General features: G+C 38.3%; 2 protein-coding genes across 5 annotated transcripts in view; both read right to left on the bottom strand.

Annotated features, from left to right (window-relative positions):
* The window catches only part of nadka (NAD kinase a), a 28,082-nt gene extending 26,162 nt beyond the window's left edge, over positions 1 to 1,920 (bottom strand). The window contains exons 1-2 of one of the 2 annotated variants that reach the window (XM_077545142.1): positions 1,755 to 1,920; positions 970 to 1,139 (exon numbers count right to left, since the gene is read on the bottom strand). In XM_077545142.1, the coding sequence (XP_077401268.1) occupies positions 970 to 1,121 (152 nt within the window). In that variant the 5' untranslated portion in view covers positions 1,122 to 1,139; positions 1,755 to 1,920. Of the gene's footprint in view, positions 1 to 969; positions 1,140 to 1,744 lie in introns of both variants that reach the window. The other variant, XM_077545150.1, reaches the window with a different exon arrangement.
* A 473-nt stretch (positions 1,921 to 2,393) lies between these two features.
* Positions 2,394 to 24,014, bottom strand: part of gnb1a (guanine nucleotide binding protein (G protein), beta polypeptide 1a) — a 36,537-nt gene continuing 14,916 nt past the window's right edge. Inside the window, exons 1-11 of one of the 3 annotated variants that reach the window (XM_077545131.1) lie at positions 17,095 to 17,217; positions 15,999 to 16,102; positions 14,724 to 14,762; positions 14,435 to 14,541; positions 10,976 to 11,039; positions 10,263 to 10,425; positions 9,125 to 9,191; positions 8,472 to 8,673; positions 7,152 to 7,368; positions 4,929 to 5,044; positions 2,394 to 4,329 (exon numbers count right to left, since the gene is read on the bottom strand). In XM_077545131.1, the coding sequence (XP_077401257.1) occupies positions 4,938 to 5,044; positions 7,152 to 7,368; positions 8,472 to 8,673; positions 9,125 to 9,191; positions 10,263 to 10,425; positions 10,976 to 11,039; positions 14,435 to 14,541; positions 14,724 to 14,762; positions 15,999 to 16,055 (1,023 nt within the window). In that variant the 5' untranslated portion in view covers positions 16,056 to 16,102; positions 17,095 to 17,217 and the 3' untranslated portion in view covers positions 2,394 to 4,329; positions 4,929 to 4,937. Of the gene's footprint in view, positions 4,330 to 4,928; positions 5,045 to 7,151; positions 7,369 to 8,471; positions 8,674 to 9,124; positions 9,192 to 10,262; positions 10,426 to 10,975; positions 11,040 to 14,434; positions 14,542 to 14,723; positions 14,763 to 15,998; positions 16,103 to 16,504; positions 16,688 to 17,094; positions 17,218 to 24,014 lie in introns of those variants that run through there. The other 2 variants (XM_077545114.1, XM_077545121.1) reach the window with 2 other exon arrangements.

Raw genomic sequence — 24,014 nt, 5'->3', positions numbered from 1 at the left:
ATGCCTATGCATTACATGTACATAGATATGCTACTGGCAAATGTACGTACATGTCAAAGTGCAGTTCTATACACGAACAGGTTTATACACTTTTTCTTTCATTGAAATATATTAACCTATTATTGTATCAATAATGAAATAAGTCAAAACATAGATTGTAGGACTAGATAAGTTTTCAACTTCTTCCTACTCCCTTTTTGAACATGTAAATTTTTGTTTTGTTTTGTTTTTACTTCAACTTGTATTTTATACCTGTAATGTGTTTATGTTTATATGTTCAATAAAATTCCAAATTCAAATTCAATTTAAAAAAAATGGCTCAGAGTCAGGTATCACTTGAAAAGCAAAACGCAAAAGTGCCCCATCGGCACGACAAAACAAAGAGGCGCCACCATGTGGTGCGATGCCATACTACGGATTGTTACAGGGTGTCCTGGAGACTGCTTGGGCCCGGGGGACTACATTATGTGTGAGGCCTTCCGCCGTCAATCTGGGCCGGGGGTCTCTGGAATGGCAGTGCTCCCTATGGCCGTGGCCCTATCAGTGTGGATGAGCTCCCCTTGGGTGCTTTTCCTCACATGGTTTCTCTGTGCTCTGCCATGTCTTTTTATATTGTTTGCAAGTCGTGTGTGTGACTGTGTGCACGTATGTGCTCTTTTTGTATTGTACTATGGATGTTTTAATTACACAGCACTTTGAGTTGCATTTTTATGTATGAAAAGTGCTATATAAGTTGTTGGATTTGGTTTGTTTGAAAATTTATGCCTATAATTAATTGTGTAGGGCAGTTTATACGAGCAAATACAGTAATTATATAAAGTGCAATAATATTTACATACATTTTGTACAGAAGGCAGGTAGTGTGCCATTCCCCGTTTCAATCCAAACATCTGAATGATTTAGCTTGGACTGATACCGCAGAAATAATTAAGAGTGTAGTGTGAAGGCCTTTAAAAGTCAACTAACTACCTGTACTCAGAGGAGCTGCTGGCCGAGGAAGTGCTCAGGCTGCGGGTCTTCTTGCTGCGCCGGGTCAGACGAGGCCCAGTAATATTCCCTCCATCACGGGTTGACCAGCAGTATGAGGACGCTTTCACTCGCACCTCTTCTCCACCGTCCATCTCAAGCTATCTGACGGGCTAGATTCATAATTGATAGTCTATTAAATCACGTACAACAAAGCATTAATTATAAATCATACTGTGCTAAATTGGAATCACTACTTGTAACACACCCACCCCCCCAAAAATATTGGAATCACTACTTGGTATTTTATAACAAAACATCAGATTCGCGCTTAACACGTAAATTAAAACAAAACAAAACATCGTTCTCGTACGATTACAAATTAACCAGCAAGTTTAACATGGAGGAATACCTAACGTATCTTAATAGGATCATGTTACTGGAGCTGGATTAATACTTAAATTAGAGCTGCCTCCAGTTCTATATCATTATGTAAATGCGGAATTGGCAGCTCAGTTGGTACGTACGCTAGTTATCTTGGTAAAACAAACAAACACGTTTAAACCATTCAGACATCTGCTTGCTTGCAAAAAAAGAAGCAATTTTTAATTCAAACAACGTATTGTCAATTATGAGACCGATTTGAGCGATGAGCAACAAGTGAATTATTACGGATCCAACTGCTATTCAGTGTTGCTAACAAAGCTAAGAACGTACATCTAATTTGAATAGCAAGATAACACATAAATATAACAAGAGGTATCATGCATTCCGTGACCAAAATGTACCTTGTCCTTGCAATGTTAAAGTCGGCGACACAAATTCAGGGTTTCAGTTACTGTCGTAGATTACCAATTCACCATTTTAACTTCAGCCATCATTTCCGGGTAGGCATAGGCCAATCAGAGAGCGTACATTTGTGACGTAGAGAAGCGTCATTATGGACATCCTGAATACTGTATAAAATGGACTCCAAATGTATTACAAAAAAAACCCTCCAAATTTGGTTAAGGTATATTACCTTATTGTCACTCTAAATGTGTCAGACGTGTCCAATTTATAAATCAGCTAACTTGATACTGATGAACACCCCAACATTACTAAACAAAGAAAGCATTTTTGGAAGGTATCATGTGCGAGTTCATGTGACTAGTGCATTAACACACATACAATGTGCATGTCGTCATTTCACTCTCTGTCCAACAGATGGCGACCGAGATCCGAAGTCAACAGGTTCAACGGGGCCAAGTGGCAGGTGTGTTGTGGAACTTGACCGAAGTATTTGACACCGAGCTGCAATAATCAGCACATTTTCACACCTGAACACAATCAACACACGTTTAACGTGTCCAGATACTGCAAATCACTGCTGGTAACATTCAAGCTTGAGTGGGAATTACTAAGTGAATCACACTTAACACAGTATGTCATTTCAAACTGCTTTTTATTACATCTTAAATAACAGTACATTTTAATATAGTTTCTATCTTGCATCCAGCTTTCGGTTGTACACTGACTGACTTGAAAATTAAATACAAAAGGTGTAAAGGGAATAAGGGGGTGCAGAGCTCTACGGTTATTTGATGGCGAAAAAGAGAAAAGGAACGGGAATTTAATTAATTTTGACTTTTATTCAATTCGGTTTTAATGTTTTTGTCTAATTTTGCCTTTGCCAATTCCAGGCCTAACACACAATTACGGCACATCTTTTTGTACAGACTGTTGCAGAGAAAAAACAAACAAAAAAAAACAATGGCACTACTGCTAAAAGGAAGAGTGTTTTCTGTTTACAAGGAGAAGGGAACAAAAACAACAAAAAAAAGTCTGCCATCCAGATGCTGCAAGATTTATTATTATTAAAGGACAAGAAAAAAACTGCTATAAAATGTTTCTTTGTAAGTGGAATTTTGTTTGCTACAGAAAGAATGGAAATTTGTTGTATTGGTAATGTTTCGGTGATTAGATGTAATGTATATATTCAAGTGTGTACAATTTACATTTACATCTAAACCATTTGAGTAATCCCTCCCAAGTATGGACCAAGCAACCTTTAATAATGCAGGGTTTGCTTCTCATGTGCATAGCTTTGACGTTTTTGTTGTATTATGGTATGCACGGAGTAGCAAAAAAAACAACAAATTAGTCAAAACTGGGGGGAAAATAAAAATAAATACCACTGTATTGATATATTCAACAGGTTCTTAAAGAAAACATCAAAGGACTTAATTTCATACGCACCTTTAAGCAATTCTACAGCATGCGATTCTAAGAGATAACCCACCCATGGCAGACAATCCCCAAAAAAAAGAATTTTTTTTTTTTAGTTTTTAACTTAAAAAAGTTTCCATATTATTTTCAAACATTGATTTATACAACATGTCATTCACAGAGCAGTAACTGCATTTCCAAGCACGGAATGGGCACCTGTTCGAGAAAGTTCCGAAACGCAGTCTGGCTAAAATGGAGAGACTCATTACCCGACCGGTCACATCCCCCGGTTCCAACCACAGCAACACAAAACTACAGGAGAAAAGAAGTAAAGTAAAATAAAATAAAGGGTTGGGTGGATTATGACCAATAGGTTAATCTTCATTTAATCAGTCTAGACTGGTGCCAGACAAAAAGGTTTAAGAATGGTTAAATGGTTTTGTTTCTTTTTGTTGTGGTTTTTGCATTTTAAAATCAAGCATTCATTTATAACAGTATGTGCTTGGTTAGTTAATTTTTTCTCTCTCGACAATGTTCTATATATGCAAAGTTTACATTTTTGTGCAAAGAAAGACTTGTGGACTACACTGGGGGGGAAACAAGTTTCATGTGACTAATATACAGCAGGGTCAGAAGTGGCTTGAGGACTGTTTCTCTCGCTTTGTTCTCTAGTGGGATAAAGCTGAATTTCCAAGAATTCCACAAATTAAAACCCTCTTAAACATGTAACGATTAGCAAATAAAACAAATATTTGATCCTCATTTTAACAGACAACCTACAGATCTACTCTGACAGCGATGAAGAAAAAAAATATATTGAAAGATGGCCAAGAATGCTATAAGAGTTAGATCGCTGCTGTGTAATAATCTTCACTCAACCTGTGGTCATGAGAGGAATGCACAATTTTTCCATCCGTCCATTCTGAGACAACCAAATTCCTTGACCTGTACAGTTGGAGCTGAATGAGTGACAGACAATTGTGCTCTTTTAAGGAGGAGGAGGAGGAGGTGGATGAGAGAGTGAGATTTTTGCCCTTAATAGTTTGTTGGGTGTTTTGAGTCAGTATCATGTTTTGAAAAGATTGGATATGCAATACAATTAAACATTGTGATGTTGGAATGGTCTTCCACGCAACTTTGGAGTCTGGATACCATCTGCAAATGAACAAACCACTGTTAGTTGATCAAATTACTCGACAAAAAGCTTGATGATGAAATACAAACAACTGATACAAAATACATTGTGCTTTGCGACTGCCGATATTAACCACTATTAACTATTAGAGACAGGCCACCACAGACGAGATTCTTCAGATCAATGATGGCCTTTCCCAAACATTTAGAAGCTACGCAGCCCCTTCAATATCACGGTAGAGTCGTGCCTTCTGCTCTGCACAAACGATTGGTGCAGTGTCTGCAGCGATATGGACTCTACTATTGGTATGTTTCATTTTTAATGGCATCAATTATGATTAATTTAATCATAATTATTTAAATAAAAAATATGTAATGGTTATTTTACAATATACCCCCCCTTAACCAATTATTTTGATGCGAGGAATAAAATGCAAAAACATTCTAATGAATACAATTAAGGGAAAAAACAGCTAAAAGAATGCAATAAATATGACAGGACTCTTATCGCAAAAGGTCAGTGGGCCGGATTTAAGAATGGAGCGAGCACACGAGCCATCTTTTGCCCACCTCTGCCGTAAAGAAAGCCAAAATATGGAAATCCTGGGGCCTTTTCGTACCTTCAGACTCTAGTTCCAGATCTTGAGGAAGCTATCCCAGGACCCTGTTGCCACTGCCATGCCGTCGTCAGTCACACCCAAGCAGCTCACTCTATTATCATGACCAGCCAAGACACCTGTGGACGCAGTGAAGACTCAAGAAAAGGGCAACAAACTCATCTGTGTCTATGTAATAATTAGGGATGTCCTGATCACTTTTTTTTTTTTGTAACCAAGTCCCAGTCTTTGGTTGTACGTATCTGCTGATACAGAGTCCTGATCGAATACCTCAGCAATGCATTAAAAAAAAGAAGCTTGCACCCAAATTTCCTCAATAATAATTAATAAAAAAATAAACTTTTTTTTTTTTTTTTTTTTTTTTTTAAGTTATGTCGTTTGGACGAGTCACAACGCTAATGTGTCTGTCGCTCTCTCAACTCTGGATGATACCTTTCAGTGAGGGGGGCTTTATAATAAGGCTCTGCAGAGTATCTTGCCCTGAGTGTTTTCACATCATTGTGAGGAAACACTCGTCTCTAAATGAGCGTACAGCACAAAGCTCTGCTCCAGCATGTAGGAGACGAGAGGCAACTGTGCCTCTGTGTGTGCCGCTCTGTTACTGTCAACTCCGACCACGACAAAATGTAAAATCCCAACCATAACATTGTGTAATATAAAATTACGCTCTCGACATTTGGCAAGCTCTTTATAGTTTGGGATTGTTTGGTCACTTTAGTGACCTTAAAATATCAGAAAGTGAATAAAACCAATAATTTTGCCCCTATTGCGATCAGCGGAAAATCATGCGTTTAGAAATAGGGGCCGATCGGATCAGGACATCCCTATAAATAATCAATCACGTGACACAATTTGGACATGCTTGAAAATCTAAGACTTGTTTTTTCTTCTAGTGCATGTGGGGAGGGACTTGATTGCGACAGTGGAACTTAAGTTGCACCAAAATAACAATAGACCTCAGCCAATTTCGTAGGACTTCAGCACATTATGGTCAGACTTCCTCTAAAAATACATTTTAAGAATTACCTAAATGATTCAAACTTATTGAAGCAAAAGCGTGATGAACACATCTCCAGCTTGACTGCTCAGTACAACATGACTAGAGATACAAATAATGAAATAACTGAGTCATAATGTGAAGAGTCTTGATTCCCAACAATCACACACAAAAGAAAAAGAAAAAAATCAAGGCAGTTGATTATTAAATGTCATTTAATGAAATACCGACAAGGTAAGTCTTTCTGCAAGGTGACTTGCCTTCCAAGCAATAATCGCACTTCCCCATGGGTGTTTTAATGCTACCTAAAATTAATGCCTGCACAGTTAATCAAAGTATAGTGATGGCAAAAAAATAACCCTAAAATGGCCTAATTCCATTTCCACTATTTCCTATGGCACATTTTAATTATAATAGGAGCAATCAAGCAGCATCACAGATTGTAATGCTGTCAACCTTAGAGGTTCCGCTGTACTCAAAATTGTGCTAAAAATAGCCACAAAACACATGGGTGTGTGTCAGATGTGAGCCTTGAGTGATCAATAGGTGTAAAGTATTCATGGCTTCCTATGGGGTTCCTCAGCTATTGTAGGCAATACCTGCTGTTTTAACTAGCAAATGGAAAACTGACCTTCCATTTGTCGTCTTGCACACTAATAATATCCAACCAAATCTCGCAATTCACTTATTTAACATTACACCTACTAATATTCCTGAGATTAAAATGTGATCAACAAAAAATATTTAACAGCTAACTAGTATCATCCTAACAGGCCCTGCCAAGGTACCAGCCTAACATGTCTTGAGGTTAAAAACTGGGCATTAGTGGAGAACGCATGGTGTAGAAAAAGCTTTAATGTTACCTTTTTGAACTGCACAATGCATATTTAATTGTAACAAGTGTTTAGAAAGACGGGAATCGTGTTGGATCTGTAATGCTTAGATGTGTAAATCCCCCGCCACAAAAAAACAAAAACAAAATACTACCTCTACTTTGTGGAAACTCACCCACTGAGGCCGGGCGTGGAACATATCGCCTGTGAAAAGTGAGGGACGACGCTATAGTGTTATTTATGCCCTATTTTTGGGGGATAGTAACTGGGCCAGCCCGCGAATACCAAACAATCTGTGCGTCAATGACGCCCACTGAAAAGCATTGTGGGAGGAACCACGAGTATGCAGGGGTCCAGAGACAGAGAGCAACATACACAACATCAAGCAGAATATACCTGCACGATCGGCCTTCAAAGTGTCCCAGACATTGCAATTGAAGTCGTCATAACCAGCCAGAAGTAGGCGGCCACTCTTGGAGAATGCCACAGAAGTGATACCGCAGATGATATTGTCATGCGAGTACACCATCAGCTCCTGGTCAGCACGCAGATCAAACAGCCGGCAGGTGGCATCGTCTGAGCCCGTGGCAAAGGCATTGCCATTGGGGAAGAACTGAAGGAAATATAAATGTAAAAAAAAAAAAAATCACACATACAACTGAGGAAGCCGGCTCAAAGGTGCACATAGTCCTTTAAAAAAAGAAAAAGAAAACAGTGGCAGTTACCATATTTTCACGACTATAAGACAGACTTAAAAGTTTTAAATGCTCTCAAAAATCGATGGTGCATAAGGTGCACCTTATTGTGTGCACTTATTGCGTTGCAAAATCTGTCAAATCTGTTGTGCGACTTCTGTACACACTCCATTGACTGAGTGTCGGAGCATTTCCCGCTGACACATTGCTTATGTACTGTACAGGAAAGGCGGACGTGGTTGAGATCGGCATGTGAATGTTAAAGAGTCAAAAATGGGCATCAAAGAGCAAGGCACGAGGATCCTAAAGACCCGCCCCCGGTAGGTATGTGCAAAACATCGGTTTGGCAAAGGACCCCGGAAAGTGGCATCAATTAAGAGACATACTTGAGAACTACAAGCTATCAGTTACATGGTTGTACATGGGAATAGAGCAGCTGCGAGAGAATTCCACATCAACGAATCCATGGTTCAGAAGTGGAGGAAGCAGGAAAACGATCTTCGCCAAATAAAGAAGACAACGCAGAGTTTCCGCGGGAACAAGGCGAGGTGGCCAGAGTTGCAAGACTGACTTGAACAATGAATTTTTTTTATCAAAGAAAAGCCGAGGGAAGCGTCTCTTCAGTCACCATTCGACTGAGGGCGATACAGAAGATGAGGCCTTTGATGGATTTGTGGATGAAGATTGATAAAAATAAAAAATAAACATAACTACATTGTTAAGTACAACCGAACTCATAAGCATTTAGCATGCATGTGCCCAATAATACCTGCCTTATGTACGGTTTAAACACAGAAACAGCACCTGCAATTGAGACTGTGCCTTTTAATCCGGTGCACCTTTTGACCACGAAGATACGGTTACGTTAGATGGCCGTGAAAGTGGAAAAGTACACATCCAGACTTATTTAACCTGACATAAGATTTGTGCACCTTTCCATTCCCGGTATTTGAAAATTCTGGTATTGTGTCATTTTTTCCGGCTTAAGATTTACAGTAAGGTATGGTGTACGAAGCCTTACGCAAATGGCATTGATGTCCGACTCATGGCCAGTGAAGGTCTGCCGGCACATTCCTTCTCTAATATCCCAGAGTTTGGCTGAGGCATCACAGGCCCCAGACACAAACAGCCTCGTGTCAGGTGCCAGCGAGAGACTCATGACATCCCCAGTGTGGCCAGCAAACGTGGTTGTCTGCTGTCCAGTCTCAATGTCCCACAGAGCGCTGTAATGAAGCGAGAGAGAGATACACAATCAAAATAAAGCTACTTAAAGGAAAATGAGCCAGTTCATCTCATCAGCTGTAAAAAGACAAAATACACTAAGTAAGCTCCAGAATGAAACGGCAACATTTAGGCCTCAGTCAAGGCAGTCAAGTACGATCAGCGATGACACTGCAAAGTGCTAACTGCTGGACACAAAATGACATTGAAGCTGAGATTAGATAAGACCAATACTTCAAAGTAATGTTTAATTAGAAACAAAGCATGTTGCTAATACGGTTTAGGAGTATTATAAACATATACATCTTATTTTTTATGCCTTGACATTGACAATAGTTTATAGGGGAGGAGTTGGGGCATTATTATGAAATTAGCCAAGATGGTGAGCCAACATGTCTGTTTGAGGCAGAAGATATTGAAATGAACTACATTGTGTGCAATGTAACAACTCACCAGGTGGTGTCTCCAGAGCTGGTGACAATCTGGTTGTCATCCAGGAAGCGACAACAGGACAGGTAGCCTGTTAGCAAAAGCAACAAGATCAAATGTTTGTGATGCATCTAAAAAAGAAAAAAAAAAACATACAAAAAAAAATTTGCTTTGCAACTGGCTTCCTTTATTCATCTTAAGTCAGTTGAGGCTGTGTGCCCCTCCCTATGGTGAAGGAACAAGAACTTAAATGCTGACACACTTCCTGTGTCATGTGACACTGATCAGATGAATAATTCTTGCCCTCAAGCACAAAACTTTCCTTAGTTAAAGGAAAAGCTATATAGCTACAGTATGTTCTATTTCTGCACAAAGCAGTCACAGACCATGTGACTGGAATGTAGTGATAGATAGATATGTTTTTTTCAGGGCCGCTACCGTTAATTAGTAGTCAAGGTGGCCGATAACCCATACTTGGAGCCGATATTCACTTTCACTAAACGGGAAAATATTGGCATCCAAATTTAAGAGAGAAAAAAATACAAACTCCAATTCTTAACTTGAAATGCCTTTAGGCATATGTTTGTTGAACAACTTTTCAAATTTGCAAATTGTTGGACAGTCATCTTTGTTTTAAAATTCAGACAAAAACTCATCATCAGCATGTCTTAAAAAGGTACATGAACATTGAATTTTCTCAAAATTTCAAAAATATTTAACGTTAAAGTCTCACTTATTTTAATTTTAAACAAAAAAAAGGGTTGCAACATCTCTTATTAACTTAAGTGAAAATTGAATTAAATACATTCCTAAAGTAAACACTGTTTTAAATGGATCTATTATTGGCGGTCAGATTTAAAAAAAAAAAAAAAGGCCAATGACAATATTCGTCAAAATGCTGAATATTGGCATGGTCGATAATCTGTCTATCCCTACCAGAATATCTCCGACGTGAAAATCATTCAATCTGGCTAAATTGTAATTGAACGCTTGGCCAAAGAAACAACAAAAAAGTGCAAGTGGCAGCATGGCATAGACCCTCATCTTTATTTATTAATTGGAAATAAGGATTCCTCAGCAGATTTTCCAAGAGGAATTTAAATTATTTTTCCATGGTTGTGGTAAATGGAGATTAAGCAAATCAATGTGGTGTGTAGCGTACCCGTGTGTCCAGCCAGCTCACGGCTAACACGCACATTTCCCTCACGGGTCTTCAGGTTGTAGATGGAGCAGATGTTGTCCAAGCCTCCACATGCCACGTAGTTACCAGAAGGGGCATAGGCGCACGTCATCACCCAAGAGGAGCGCAGCGGGATGGCATGGACCTGAAAAAAGGGAACATATTATTGAATATAAATAACACACAATGATCTATATTTATGGTTTTGAGGGGACAAAAAACGAAAAAAAAAAAAAAAAAATTTCTAAAAAATGTCCTACTTGGACAAAAAATAAATGCAGGCTTAATCGGAATTTGGCCGTATAACTTAGTAAAGTGATTCTCATCTGGTGGGTTGCTGGTAGTTATGAATCCCAAATGTTTAATGAGCAGTGCATCTGATGTCCTATCAATGACTAATGGTCATATCCAGCCTCAGTGTGCATTTAATATAACCTCTCTAATGCACCTTGCACAGGTAAATGTCAATTTATGACATACATATGATGCTCCATTCTGCTGCTGTTCATTCAATGATGAAGAATATTGTTTTATATTGTCTTTTTTTCTTTCTTTTACAAATTAATGAAATAAATAATTGAAATGAAAATGAAATTCATGCATTACCAGAGCTTGTTATGGAAAAAGACCTGTTCCCTGTGTCTATTAGTTTCTGAATGAATAGGAACTCAGGCGATCGTCATTAATAAATTTACCTTGTTCGTGGTGTAGCTGTCCCAAATAATGAGTTTTCCATCCTGGGAGGCACTGACCAAAAGCCTAAAGTAAAGAAAGAAATTGTTTAAATTGTTTAATATTTTATTGTACTTATTTGTACTCTATAAATCAGCATTATTAATAATAGGTGGTGATAATACAGATTATTATTTTTTTAAACAAAAAAGGAAAGAGTGGTGTCACTGGGGCTGAGCTTTAATATGCTGGTGAATCCAATAAGTAACTACAGTGACAGCTTTCATGCCCAATGGAGCACAAAAAGGCCCACTGGGAGCCTGCTCATCTTCACTACCGTGACACACACAGACCAGCACACTCAAACAGGAACATGCCCAACAAAAGATGGATTTACATGGAGATATTTTTTTTGTCATTCCGACTTAAGATCTCGGGTCAACTGTACATCTGACGTGACCTATTCTGATTTGTGGTTTACATGTGAAAGTACAACATCATCAGAACAGACATGTGACATACACAGATTGATGTAAACACCACATGATTGATCAAGATGGAGTTTGTTTACTTATCACAGAAATTGTGATCACCTAACACTTATTTAAAGCAACCCACTTGATAAAAACAGGTCACAAGTAGTTTAAACAAGTTCTCAAATTGCAGACAACCTCTGATAGGGCTTTGCCATTTTCAAGCACGTAAACGACGTCACTAAGCATTTGACGTCAAGACAGCGCATTCCGGATTGAACTGTTTACATGACGTGGCAAAAGGAATATACTGTCCCTGTGAATCTGTACAAAATTCCATTTCATTTTCAGCTTGTTTATTCTGATTGAGGTATTTAACTGAACATTTCTAATACGTTTGGTCATTCGATTTGATCCTAATTGGAAGAGAAGGCTCCAATGTAATATGTTAGAGGCAGAAACTGTATGGATGCCAGTTTTAGATGATTATAACACCTGTAACACTTGAACGTGCTTACTTTTCTACTGTAAACGATAAAGAATAAAAAGTGGACTTTACTTTCAGTCGGACCTCAAAGATCCACAATTGGACAAACTACTAGAATGATTGTACCGCATACACTGTAAACCAGTCGCCCGAGTACGGTCCATGCACTTCTCTCGCAATTTTTCCCCCCTTGAAGCAAAAGTTAGGCAGACAAAAAAAAACGTTTGTGAATGTGAGTACGTATGTGTGTGTTAGGGCTGTCACAAATGATTATATTTCTAGTCAACTAATCGCCAACAGTACTCGACTAGTCAACTAATCGTATCATATGTAAATTGCGGCATATTGTGCCAGTAGTAACCAGCTGCTCTTATGATAACCATCATTATCTTACAACTTGAATTCTTTCAGGTATGTACAAATTAATAATAGACATAATATAGACAATTAAGGTAATAATACATTCAACTTTTATACAACTTTGGAGCTTGTACCGGCATTCCTGACATGTTTAGAAAGGATGGAGCAGCTTAAATTGAAGATGCTATGGTGTGTTTTTAGCTGTAAATATTTAGTTCATTTTAAAATGGAACCAAAACCCACACACTTTCACACAATTATGAAAATTGACTGTGATAAAGAAAACTAAAATGAACACTTGAGTTGGCTTTTTTTCTTATTTAACCTTGTTCCTGGCCTGGCAAATTTCTTTCTTTCAGTCATCACCAGCCACAGGCCGGTGCCAGCACTGAGATCGCAGTGTAGTGCTGGCATTGATCGCAAAAGTCCATCTCTCCACACGCAGTCAAAATATACTGGACAGTCAGTGTGCAGCTTTACCATTGTTGCAATATGCTTCATATACTGCATTTGTGTGTCTTATTGGTGGGCGACTGCAGATTCAATCGGGCCTTGCTGGCTTCCAACCCGGAAGTGTATTTATAGTGTGCCTGTGTGAGTGGGTGATGTCATTATAATATGCTGGTGTGCGGGCACTGCTGCAATCAAGTTCTCCATTGAAAATCGGCAATTCTTCCACTCTTGCAGTAACAACTTACTTAAAGACGCGTTTCGTAATTGAAACAGGGTACCGTTTGGTTTTGCGTGAAACGGTGCACAGTAGTACTGACCCAAATCTGTCCATACTTAAAAAAAATAATTGTAGTACCCATCACTACACTGGACGCATTATTACTGCAAAGATGACTCTTCTCATTATAACAAACAACTTGAAATAATAATTGATCAGCAAAGGACAGCAGCAAAACTCAAATTATGTCTAACAGAGTTTAAATCTCTGCCGGAAGTTAAACTTTAAGGTAGCCTTGTTTGTATCGATTTTTTTTTTTTTATATATATTAGAAATTGAAAGAACTTTTGTCTTTTATCGTCAAGTAAACACCCTCCTTGTAAATGAATATGCCTTTTGTTTCACAACAAAGACAACAGCAGTGTACAACAATGTTGTTTTAAGACAAAAAACAAACAAAGAAGCAAACAAAAAAAGGATTAACACCTCATGGCCATACTGGTATTTTTTTTTTTTAATATATATCGACGGTCAATACAACAATCCGGCCAGCCATTCTTCATACAGTTTATCCTCATTAGGAGCACAGGTAAACTGGAGCCTATCGCAGTTGATTGAGAGATGCGGGTTACCAACAATCCCAGAGCAGATATAGACAATAAACCATTCATAGCTATGTACAATTATAGAGTTTTCAATTACCTAACATGCATGTTACTAAGATTTAGACATTTGTTGACATTAGCAGACAGCCAACTCCACCCTCTTGTGTCCATGGGGTTAAAAGGAGCAGACACAGCCAAGATGCTGGGTCAAAACACGTGACCCTTTTTGGAGAGGCGAAATCTCAGATAGTAATCCAATAAATACCAAATCCCTATGGCAAATGAAACACTAGATGATGAAACAGAGGAAAGCTGACAGTTGGTAGGAAGTTGCACACTGCGATTGTGGGGCAACATTATTAAGTTCAGTTGCTGCTGTGGGGACGTGGAACAATGTAAGAATTTTTTTTTAGATTTAAAAAAAATAAATAAATTTAAGTGAGGAATACTGCTCAATGAATCTCAATGACCTTACCACCATTTTGAGTATTTTCCCTACCCATATGCCCAACCAACACCTAAACCACAAACAGGACACACAACACAGACACATTCAAGAAGGGTAATGCATGTCCAATAAGCGTTGAACAAATTTTTTTTGCATTATTCTGCCTAAATACGCTACTGTAGAGTTGACTTTTTCGAACACTAGTTTTATGTTAATCTAACTGAAGATGGCTTTGGGCAGATGTTAAAAATAGAGGAGCTTGCGGATGCAAGCTCGAGCTATTGTGTAATTCCAGGACTTCACAAGGTCCCTGAGGAGAAACGGCGAGCACAAAGACACTCAAGCAAGCTTTTATATCCGTTTCCTGCATTTAGGCAAGGGAGTGGGTCGATGGCATGAAATATTTAGCTAATGGACTGACTGGAGCTGAGGAGAGTACCTTGAATCAGTGCCCCAGTGCATGGCATAGATTTTAGCCAGATGCCCCCTCAGTGTCCTGCGAGTGCGCATCTGAATTCGGCCAACTGGGTCAATGTTAGCTGTAATCTAAACAGGATTAAGAGGAGAGACATTTTTACAAAGAGGGTTAACAAATCACCATAAGAGAAGAATAAATAAATGAATAAATCGGTGCAAATGCATATCAGTGGCATTTATGTAAACATAATTATGAGCACCCTGACTATTTGTACACACTACGCATCAATTTGAGAAAGAAATTTCATTACCTGAGACAGGGTAGCATCAGCACACGCTTTCCTGGCATCCTGAAACACAAGAATAGAAGTAAATTTGAACTAAGGAGGACGGTTGCTTATCTAATACTATGCTACAAGTTTCAGTAAATTTCAGTATAATTTCCATCCTGGCATGGCACACCCACTTTCTTGAACGAAAGAATGTGGGTCTGGAAACTAAAGACTGTCATTGACTACAACTTAGCCTGGTTTATGGCATCCGGGCAAATCAAATTTGTTTATTTGCGGCAACGTATTTTTTGTGGACACATCAAAGTCATTCTTTGGTGCCGGAAGTCTATCATCACACGAATCATCAAGTTTTTGCCGCAACGACAACACAAGTCATTCACTACTGTCTCTCTTTGAGTAGCCATGTTGAATTTACTCTATACCCGCCCACCGCTACTGTTTACTCCCGGACTTACATATGAATAATAATAATAATAATAATACTGTATTTCATATGTACTACTCTCGTACTACACATACGTCCCACTTCTATGATGTCACGTTGCCCTGCCTCAGAAATGCGCTTGATGCTGACAGTGACCAGACTCAACCGACTGGTTGATGTATTATCTGCAGAGTAAATAGATTGGGATTCCTTGCATCGGTATTTTTGTGTAAAGAGAGGTTTTGCTAACAGTTTTGACTGATATCATTTTCACTGCTCACCAATATCATAAACGCACGCGAGTGGATTTGTCTTGAAATGGGTCAGAGTGAGGAATAAGTAAACAACCGTAAATAATAAGTGTCTTAGCCAGTGTTGTGATTTGTATAAAAGTTAGTTCCTTTGACGGTGAGAAATGTTTTACAAAAAGTCTTTCTAACATAGCACGATTTCCAAATGCTTTCGCCTCAGACACACACTGTAAACATCGGAGATGGTCAGCTCATATCCAGGACTTTCGTTCGCCTTTTGCTTCTGTGAGGTCATATCTCAGAGCTGTCGTCACTTCCTGATGCAAGGACGAAGCCCTCTGAGAATTGGAACAACTTTGTTCTTTTCAAAACGCACAACCGAGGGCTAGTGGTTGAAAGGGCTATAAGCGGTAGAACTGAGATAGGCCCGGGTATTGGTGGCATGAAGCTTGTTAGCCTGTAAAATCCATGTATTAACCACATCACAGTTTCAGACGCATGAAGCATGTGAAAAAAGTACCGTTTATAATCTGGAAACGACTAATTTACAGTACATTAAAAATGTTTTAATAAATTAATTGACAATAAAACCATGATGCAAGGCGGGAGCTGACTTACTCGGATCTGGTTCTTGAGCTGCTCAGCCTCTTGGCGTAGCTGATCCAGTTCACTCATTTTCCTCTAATGGTGTGCTTCGCTCCGCCGCCTAGACTCTTTCTGATCTGAGGATGATAAGATAGTATTAGTTTTAGGAAAGTTAGTAACTTCGTTAAGTAAGCTGCATCATGACTGTACAGTAACACTACTACACATGGAGGTAAAAACTTTCTGCAATTTCATTGGACAATGAAACTGAATCATTTTTGAAAATCCAGTCTGCAAGGGCCAACGTTGCAGAGTCACAACAGGCAAACAATTTCAAAACAGTTCAACAGTTCTCTCACCATCTTGAAACTGTTACCTAGCAACAAGCAGTTGGCAGACACTCCAAGCTTAATAATTTTGAGAACTACATTAAATGCATTTGTCCTCATAACAACAACACAGAAAACCGCTGATAGCCCTCAACACTAAGACAATAAGAAAGGATTCAAAGAACAAACAAAAACGGGACCAAACATTACCTAACAAAAGTTCACCCAAACCAGGCAAGGTTCCGGCTACTTGGACAGCAGAAGGGTAGACCACAACACCACTTTGGCTTTTGCAGCACTATAGGTAAAACACAGGTGCGCGCGATTGATGGGAGGCAGAAAATGTTGCTGCTCTGGCCTCGGGACTCTCAACTACCCTCCAATGTCATTCCTGTAATCCTGGGACACAGTTGATTCAGCTCCTCCAGCCAAATCCGTTTAAGACAAAACCTGCTGACGATCTGAAAAGCAGTGGCTATCCAGCTGACCCCAATCCTTGGGTTGAGGCTAGCATCGACACTTTCACTTTCCATGCATTCAAGTCATAATAAAACGTAGAATGCAAAAATAGTGGCAACTACAATAAACTATGGCTTTCAGTAGTGGCATCGACAACTGATGCAAAACAAACTGTTAATCCACTTTGCTCATTCAAGTTGCACCAAGCTGGCCATTGACTCAAGCATAACTAAAATATCAAACATGACCGAAACGTAAATTTTTGAGGTAGTCTTGTCCACTCAAAACAATCATTAAAACTTCAAATACTTTTAAAGAAAAACAACATTCTTCTATCTTACCCCAACTATTGCTGCTTTCCAGGGTATCGTCGGGATGTTCTAAAGGAACATCTTATCCTTGAAGGAACAACCCGGTAGCTACCAGTCATCTGATTGGTCAGTGTTGGTAAATAGGTCTAGGCAAGGCATCTTAACTACCTAGCGTAATCTTTAAGACACTGAAATATCTCATAACAATATCACAAGCTAATTCTCCTCTCTCTCTTATTATAATGTGTTACAGGGTAAATGTTTTAGAACATAAGAATGTTAAACCACTGAGCCATGGAGCAGCTTGTCTCTAATATTTAAGTTACATGTGAACAATCCCCTGATGTGTTGCTGAACCTATTGGCCAAATGTTCGAAATGAAGCGCAATCTCTTAGTCAAATTTCACATTTTGCTCCTTATATAGATCCACTGCAAGGCAAAACTGCAATTGGGCACAACACGATTACGTCCTTTAAATGCAGCAAGTCGGAGGCGGAAGCGAACCCATTCGGTTTCAGGTCGAAATGCAAAGTGAGTAGTACCATCCGTGACATGTAATTTTTTGTAACAAGCTCTCCTTCAAAAACGCCAAGCATGAAGCCGCGTAGGACCCAAAACATGTATGCTATATCCCCACAACCATTAATTACATTTTACTTATAGGTTTTGTTCAGTGAGTGTAATTACGGCCAGAGTAGTACTCCAGGTGTGGATATTTTGTAGGGTCTTGGTGAAGTCAAATGAAGAAAAGCGTCATCTTCATTTCAGTTTGAACACTTCCAAAACTTGTAAAGAATTTATACTACTACAATGGATGGATTGATGGATGGATTTTCAAACTCAAACTCAGTCCAGACTCTAAAAAAAAACTCAAAAAGGTTTTATTTAAGCGCACATACTTGCACCACGCACAAGCTTGACACAGGCTGCAGCTCCGCTTTAGACCAGAGGTGGCAGTCACGAGTATATATATATATATATATATATATATATAATCTTTTTTTTTTTTTTTTTTAAAGGTGACAAACTGCGCAATGTTTCTTCAATCAGGCAAAAACATATCTTATCTGAATATTTGATTATTCAATAGAATTTTCAGAAGGATAGTCCAATACTAAAATATTCAACAGCTGCAGTCCTACAGGCTCCAACCTATATTGTCATATTTTCATTGATTTATTAATAAAACCCTTTCTTCAGGTCCCTGGGATTAACGTGCAATTGCATTGTTAATTACTAATATCAGCATTAAGGTGCGATTGTGGGCTAGTGGTGGTGTGTTGAGGCCAACTCTGTAGCAGCAATGGAAAGAGCATTGACTTCAGTGCCTTCTCTTTCTGCCAGCTATTTTTAGAGGTAGAGGGTTGAGAGGGAAGAGAAAGAGGGTAGGGAGGGAGCAGACTTCACATTTTCCAGCCACTCCTATCAGTGCCGACATCTCCTGCACTGCATAGTAACGAGCAGGGGGGAAGTGCCATGCATGCAGGCACATATCAGTATTTCTCATTACTATAAAACATCATATAATTCCCTCTCACATTCACACAGCACAAACTTAAAAAAAATGGACAAGATGAACCTCCTATCTAGAGCAACATAATGTTGGCCTCCACCTACGCGGGGCTCTAGATTGCGATCAATTTGGGCATTCAGGCGCCCTCATTTTACAATGGTGCAACTGAAAGAAAAAAAGAGGGGTACCAGGTGATAGAGGGGTAAAAAAAATGTCTCAACTTCAAAAGCCTCACTTGGGCTCATCAACGGACACACATACAGTATTCATGGTCTAAGTCAATCAGAGCTAATGAAAGGTGGGACTCTGCTCTGATTGGTCCCGTTTCAGATATTCCTGTACTTAAAAAAATAATATATTGAACACTGAAAAAAAACATTCCTGAAAGCATGCATGTGTTAATCCAAACGATTTGGATCAAAACCCTGAAACAAACCCTGAACAACTGAAATGAATACATTCCAAGAGAGTACGTGTTTGTGAGGTTACACTGTAGTGAATGGAGGTTAATTCTAAGTGAATCAACACTACAGCTTTGGGGTAGCATCTTTTCATGATTCACAAATATGCTTTAATAGCACTATAGGGGATTACACTACACTACACTGTACATTCTATGTATGCAACAACAGTGGAAATTCCTTAAAATTCAGATATTTTGAACAGCATTTTTTCTCTCTGAATAATTGTGTTTTATTGTAGTTTCTTTCTTTCATTACCCAGCCTTACACGTGTCGATAAAATGCCTACTGTGGTTGTCTGTTACTGCATTGCAGTGGCGCTTTAAGCACCAAGTCTTTTCAGTAAATTGCCAGTCTTGTGGAATTGTATGTAAAGAATTTGTTGACCAGATTATTAATCATGTAACTGTCAATAGGCTAAAATAAAACTTGACAAAAATCAATTCTGTATGAATATCGTCAGGGGTGTGCATCTCTCCAATAGAAGGGAACTATCTTGATACATAAATTGCAATGTGATTCTAGGATGGTTTATTTTACATTGGAACAATTCGCTTCGATTAATTGGAATTTGATGTGGTACATCAGTTTGAGAAAGTATGATGCATGCTTGCTTATTTTGCCACATGAAAACATTTTTTATTCTTTCATTAGATAATAATTTCATAGCTATATCCCACGTTTTTCCAATATTGTGCAGCCCTACTCAGAATCATCACACCATACAAGCAGTAGTGTGCAGACAGTACATTTGGGGGTTCACAAGAGGCTACTTACTCAATGATGACATAAGGGGTAAGCAATGACCAGCTCTGATGCAAAAGAGGATCGAGACACAAGATTCAAGATGAAGGACAGGGCCAGATTAAACTAATGCGAGGGAACAAGCAGAGAGTCGGAACCTCAACTAAAGCCTTTGGTAACAAGGAGAACAAGCAAGGTCCTAAAGTTACTTCATTTAGTTTTTTGTGGAATTGTTAGCCATTGCGCACACCCTAGTTTCAAATCAGGCACAAAAACAATGCGGTTTAGTAAGTAAAAGCAACAGGTTTTGCTGTCGTAGTTTCTAAATTTAAAGTGTGCATAGCAGCAAACTACTTTCTTCGGGAGGAACAGTGAGACTTTGGCCTATGAGACAAAATGACATCAGAATCACACGAGTGATTTTGCTGACTAAAACGGCACATTTGAGTAAAACAGATTGGTTAAAAACGGATCAGTCGGCGCTGAAACTGTCAGGCTGTCATCAAAGTGTGTACTGTGTAAAGCCATTTTTACCTATTAAACTGCCTTTGAAAAGAAGTTCAACGGACCCGTCAGCCTATGTGGGATACTGGCTTAGCGTCTAGCAGCACCACATTTTACAATGTCAGAATACTGTAGAGTTGTGTTGATGTTGGTAGTAACAGTTTGTGACGGCAATTAAAACTCCAAAAATCCAACTAAGATTATATAGTGCATATTAACCGGATTAAACATGTCAGGATGGATACGTGGATAAGAGTTCTTTGACATGCCAGCTCCGAGTCCTCCGATCCTCAGCATTGCACTCAAGTTACGGTACATTCGATTTAGGCAAGTAAAATATCAATAGACTATGGAAAAAAAATTGTCCAATAAATGGATAAAGTACAAATGGATTGCACAGACCAATATGTTTGTAAGCTTTTTTTGATATGCTACACTTAAGTGTATACAGTAAACACTGAATGAAGGCCAATATAACTGTATCAACGATAGTGATCTTGGGGTCGCATCTTCCACAAATAAGCATTTATGGTACTGCTTGAGCCAGGAGCATGGGTGTAAACATTGCACATCATTGTTCATTCCTTTAAAAAAAAATCTGTATTCACTACCATATATTTTGAATGGTATGTTTCCTCTTAATAGAAGTTTTATTGTTTTTAAATTGACCTTTAATCAATTTGTATCACTGATATGAGATGTAAACTTGTGATTTTTCAGCCATATCACCCAGCCCTACTAAGCACGTTACATTTAAAAAGGCATTTATTTAATCTTTATAATCTTAATCTGGTTTATTTGACGTTTTCATAGTTGCGTTGACCTCTCATTAAAGGTTAAATATTATAAAGTTAAAATAAAACTACCTAACTCCACCTTTTTATTTTATTTTGGTCTTTCTTTGGAATAATAAAACAAAAATTCAATAATAGACTGATATGAAATACTTCTATTGCGAAACACTTCATATCGCCCAGCCCTATTTTAGAGTGACGTCATTACACAGGTGATGATTCCGAAAATTGTCAACTTTTTGTGCTTTGACACAGAATCATGATACCGTTTAATTTCACATGAATCAATCGACTCTGTACCCAAATCGGACCATACCAAACAAAAACAAAATTACCAACTTCGGTAACCAACTTTATCACCTATTGACAGTACCTGACTTCGTATACCATTTATTTTTAGGGGTGCACCCAAGCCCCCAGTCTAATCAGAGTCTGTAGCTTAAGAAAAATGAATCTACACCGTCTTTTATTCTAAATCCTGACAACATTACGCTGGTTGCCAATTGCTGCTTATCTTTGTCATGAATCTGTCAGCAGCTAACTGCAAGTTCTGCCTGCAATGTTTCTACAAGGTGCCATAGTCTTGATGTGGACAGAGCATCATGAAGCAAACTTTTTTTTTTTTAAGAAAGGTGTTTCCTTTTTTTCTTTTTCCTTGATCAAAAATATTCAGCAGATGCGGCGATAAGAGAACAGAGTGGTTTCTCTTACTACAAACACACTTGCTTGTGCTCATCCGGACTGCAGACAATATTACTGCATGACAATAGCAGGTCACAGGCTACATTCTGACAGGAAAACTGATGCCAACAGCCAAACTTGAGCTGAAACCATGTCATGAGTATGGTAACATGCAGGAGGGGCACTGTGCATTTTACATGAGCATATGCGGAGCATTTACCTAAATTAGGTCAGTCTGATGTAGATTTGGCCAATAGCCTGTGTCATCACAATCACCTTTATTGGGCAAGTATATTAGTAATAATAAACACACACAAACGGAATTCCTCTCTGGTAGTATGAGCTAAACTATTATGCAGAGAAGAGTAACTATGACAAAAATAACATTTAGGATGTGACAAGTACATAAAGTATATTTAAAGTGACCGGTTGAGCAGTCAGAGTGTCGTTAAACCACAATGACTGATAGCAAGATGCGACAAAATATAAATTTGAGCTGGGCGCTGTATACTTATTGAATTGCTATCTTGATACGAACATTCAAGATATTAATTATCAAAAATTAGAATGATATTCATGTGGACTTGCCACAGTTATACTGCATGTAAAGCTCAGGCCAACCAATCACATATCTTTTTTCAAGTTTACTGTTGATCGACAGCTAAAGCCAGCCAATGACAATCATCTTGCAATGGGAGTGTGGGAGTGAGAGAGAAATCCATTCCTGAGGGGCGAGTGGCGAACCCTTTGTTTTTTTTGCAGCCGGTAAAGCTGGTATCTCACTGAGCAGTGAATGCTTGCGAACGTGGCAAATTTAGCGTTTTCCTCAAGATTCGTAAGATGTTCATCGTTCACGAGTTTTTTTACTTGTCGCAAAATATTTCGAACACATGAAACACACTGTCTGTGAAGAACTTTTGAAATCTTTTACGAACCCTGACGAAAACCCTTAATTAGCTACATTCACATGCTTTTGTCGCTCAGTGAGACACAGGAAACTTTTCATTTATGGATTTATTAAAATTTTTGCTTTGTAAAAAAAAATAAAAAATGCTGACACTGGGAACTCCCTAAACATTTTTTTTGAATAAATAAATATGTTGACATTTTTGAAAACTTAATTCAGTTGAAAACTTAAGGAACTATTTACTTGCTTAGTTTTTAATTTAGCGTAAAACATGCTGATGACCCCGGAAGCTCACTGCAACTTTTTTTAATAATTTTTAAACAAAGCTGTCAATTCTTTGTTTGAAATTAAGAGAAAACTAATTTTTTTAAACTTTTGACGCAAAAAAAATCTTTTTCCCCCCCCCTTTTTTTTTTTTACTGCAAATGAATATTAGCTTGAAATATCGGTTATCGGCCTCCTTGACTAATAATAACTGGTATTGGCCTTTAAAAAAAACATCGGTCTATCACTAGTGGAGACTACAGCTGAACGATTATGGAAAATAATCTAATTGTAATTGTTTTCACTAAATTTTGCGATAGCAAATTACTATGAGATTTTTTTTAGGGTCCTTTTCTATTTTTCAACATACACAAATAAATCCATGTTATCATAAACATCAACAGATTTATTAAACATAAATCAAGCAATGAGAAGACTTACATAAAACTTTTAACGATAAACTTTAATCATTAAAGTGCAAAAGTTTTCAAGGTTCTGTACTTTCAAAAAGTCACACTAAAAATGAACACAAAATATGTGTACAGTATATTCTCATTCAATCTTGAAAAGAAAAAAACTCTTTTGGATACCAATGAAAATATTAAATTCACTCTGTAACAGCAATACATGAGCAAAATAAGTATGACACTCTCAACCACAAAAATGGTTCTGTATAGTTGCGAGTGGCTCATTCATTTTTTGCACAGTCGGTGCCGCCTACCGCTGTCATTGGCAGGCCGGCACATGTGCGTGTGCTACAAAGGTATCGCGCAAGGAACCCATGAGAAATCAAAATAAATAAATACATATAAAATATCGATACTAGCGCTCTGGTATCGATCAGAAACTCACTCTATTCTATCAATACTTGGATCGATCTGCACAGCCCTACTGATCACACACTGTCCACATCCTCTGCTGCGCCCCTTCACAAATGATCAATCAAATCGCAACCCTTCGTGATGACATAATCGCGTGTTTTCAAATCACAAATGCAATTATTCGTTCAGCCCTAGTTGAGACTGTCAGTAAGTAATAATAATAAAAAATTGCTATTTCATTGAACCCATAGTAATATCAT

Source organism: Vanacampus margaritifer, chromosome 1, assembly GCF_051991255.1.
Source record: "Vanacampus margaritifer isolate UIUO_Vmar chromosome 1, RoL_Vmar_1.0, whole genome shotgun sequence".
Classification (NCBI taxonomy): Eukaryota; Metazoa; Chordata; class Actinopteri; order Syngnathiformes; family Syngnathidae; genus Vanacampus; species Vanacampus margaritifer.
Note: the sequence above shows the minus strand (reverse complement) of the source record. Positions and strands in the feature narration are given on the sequence as shown.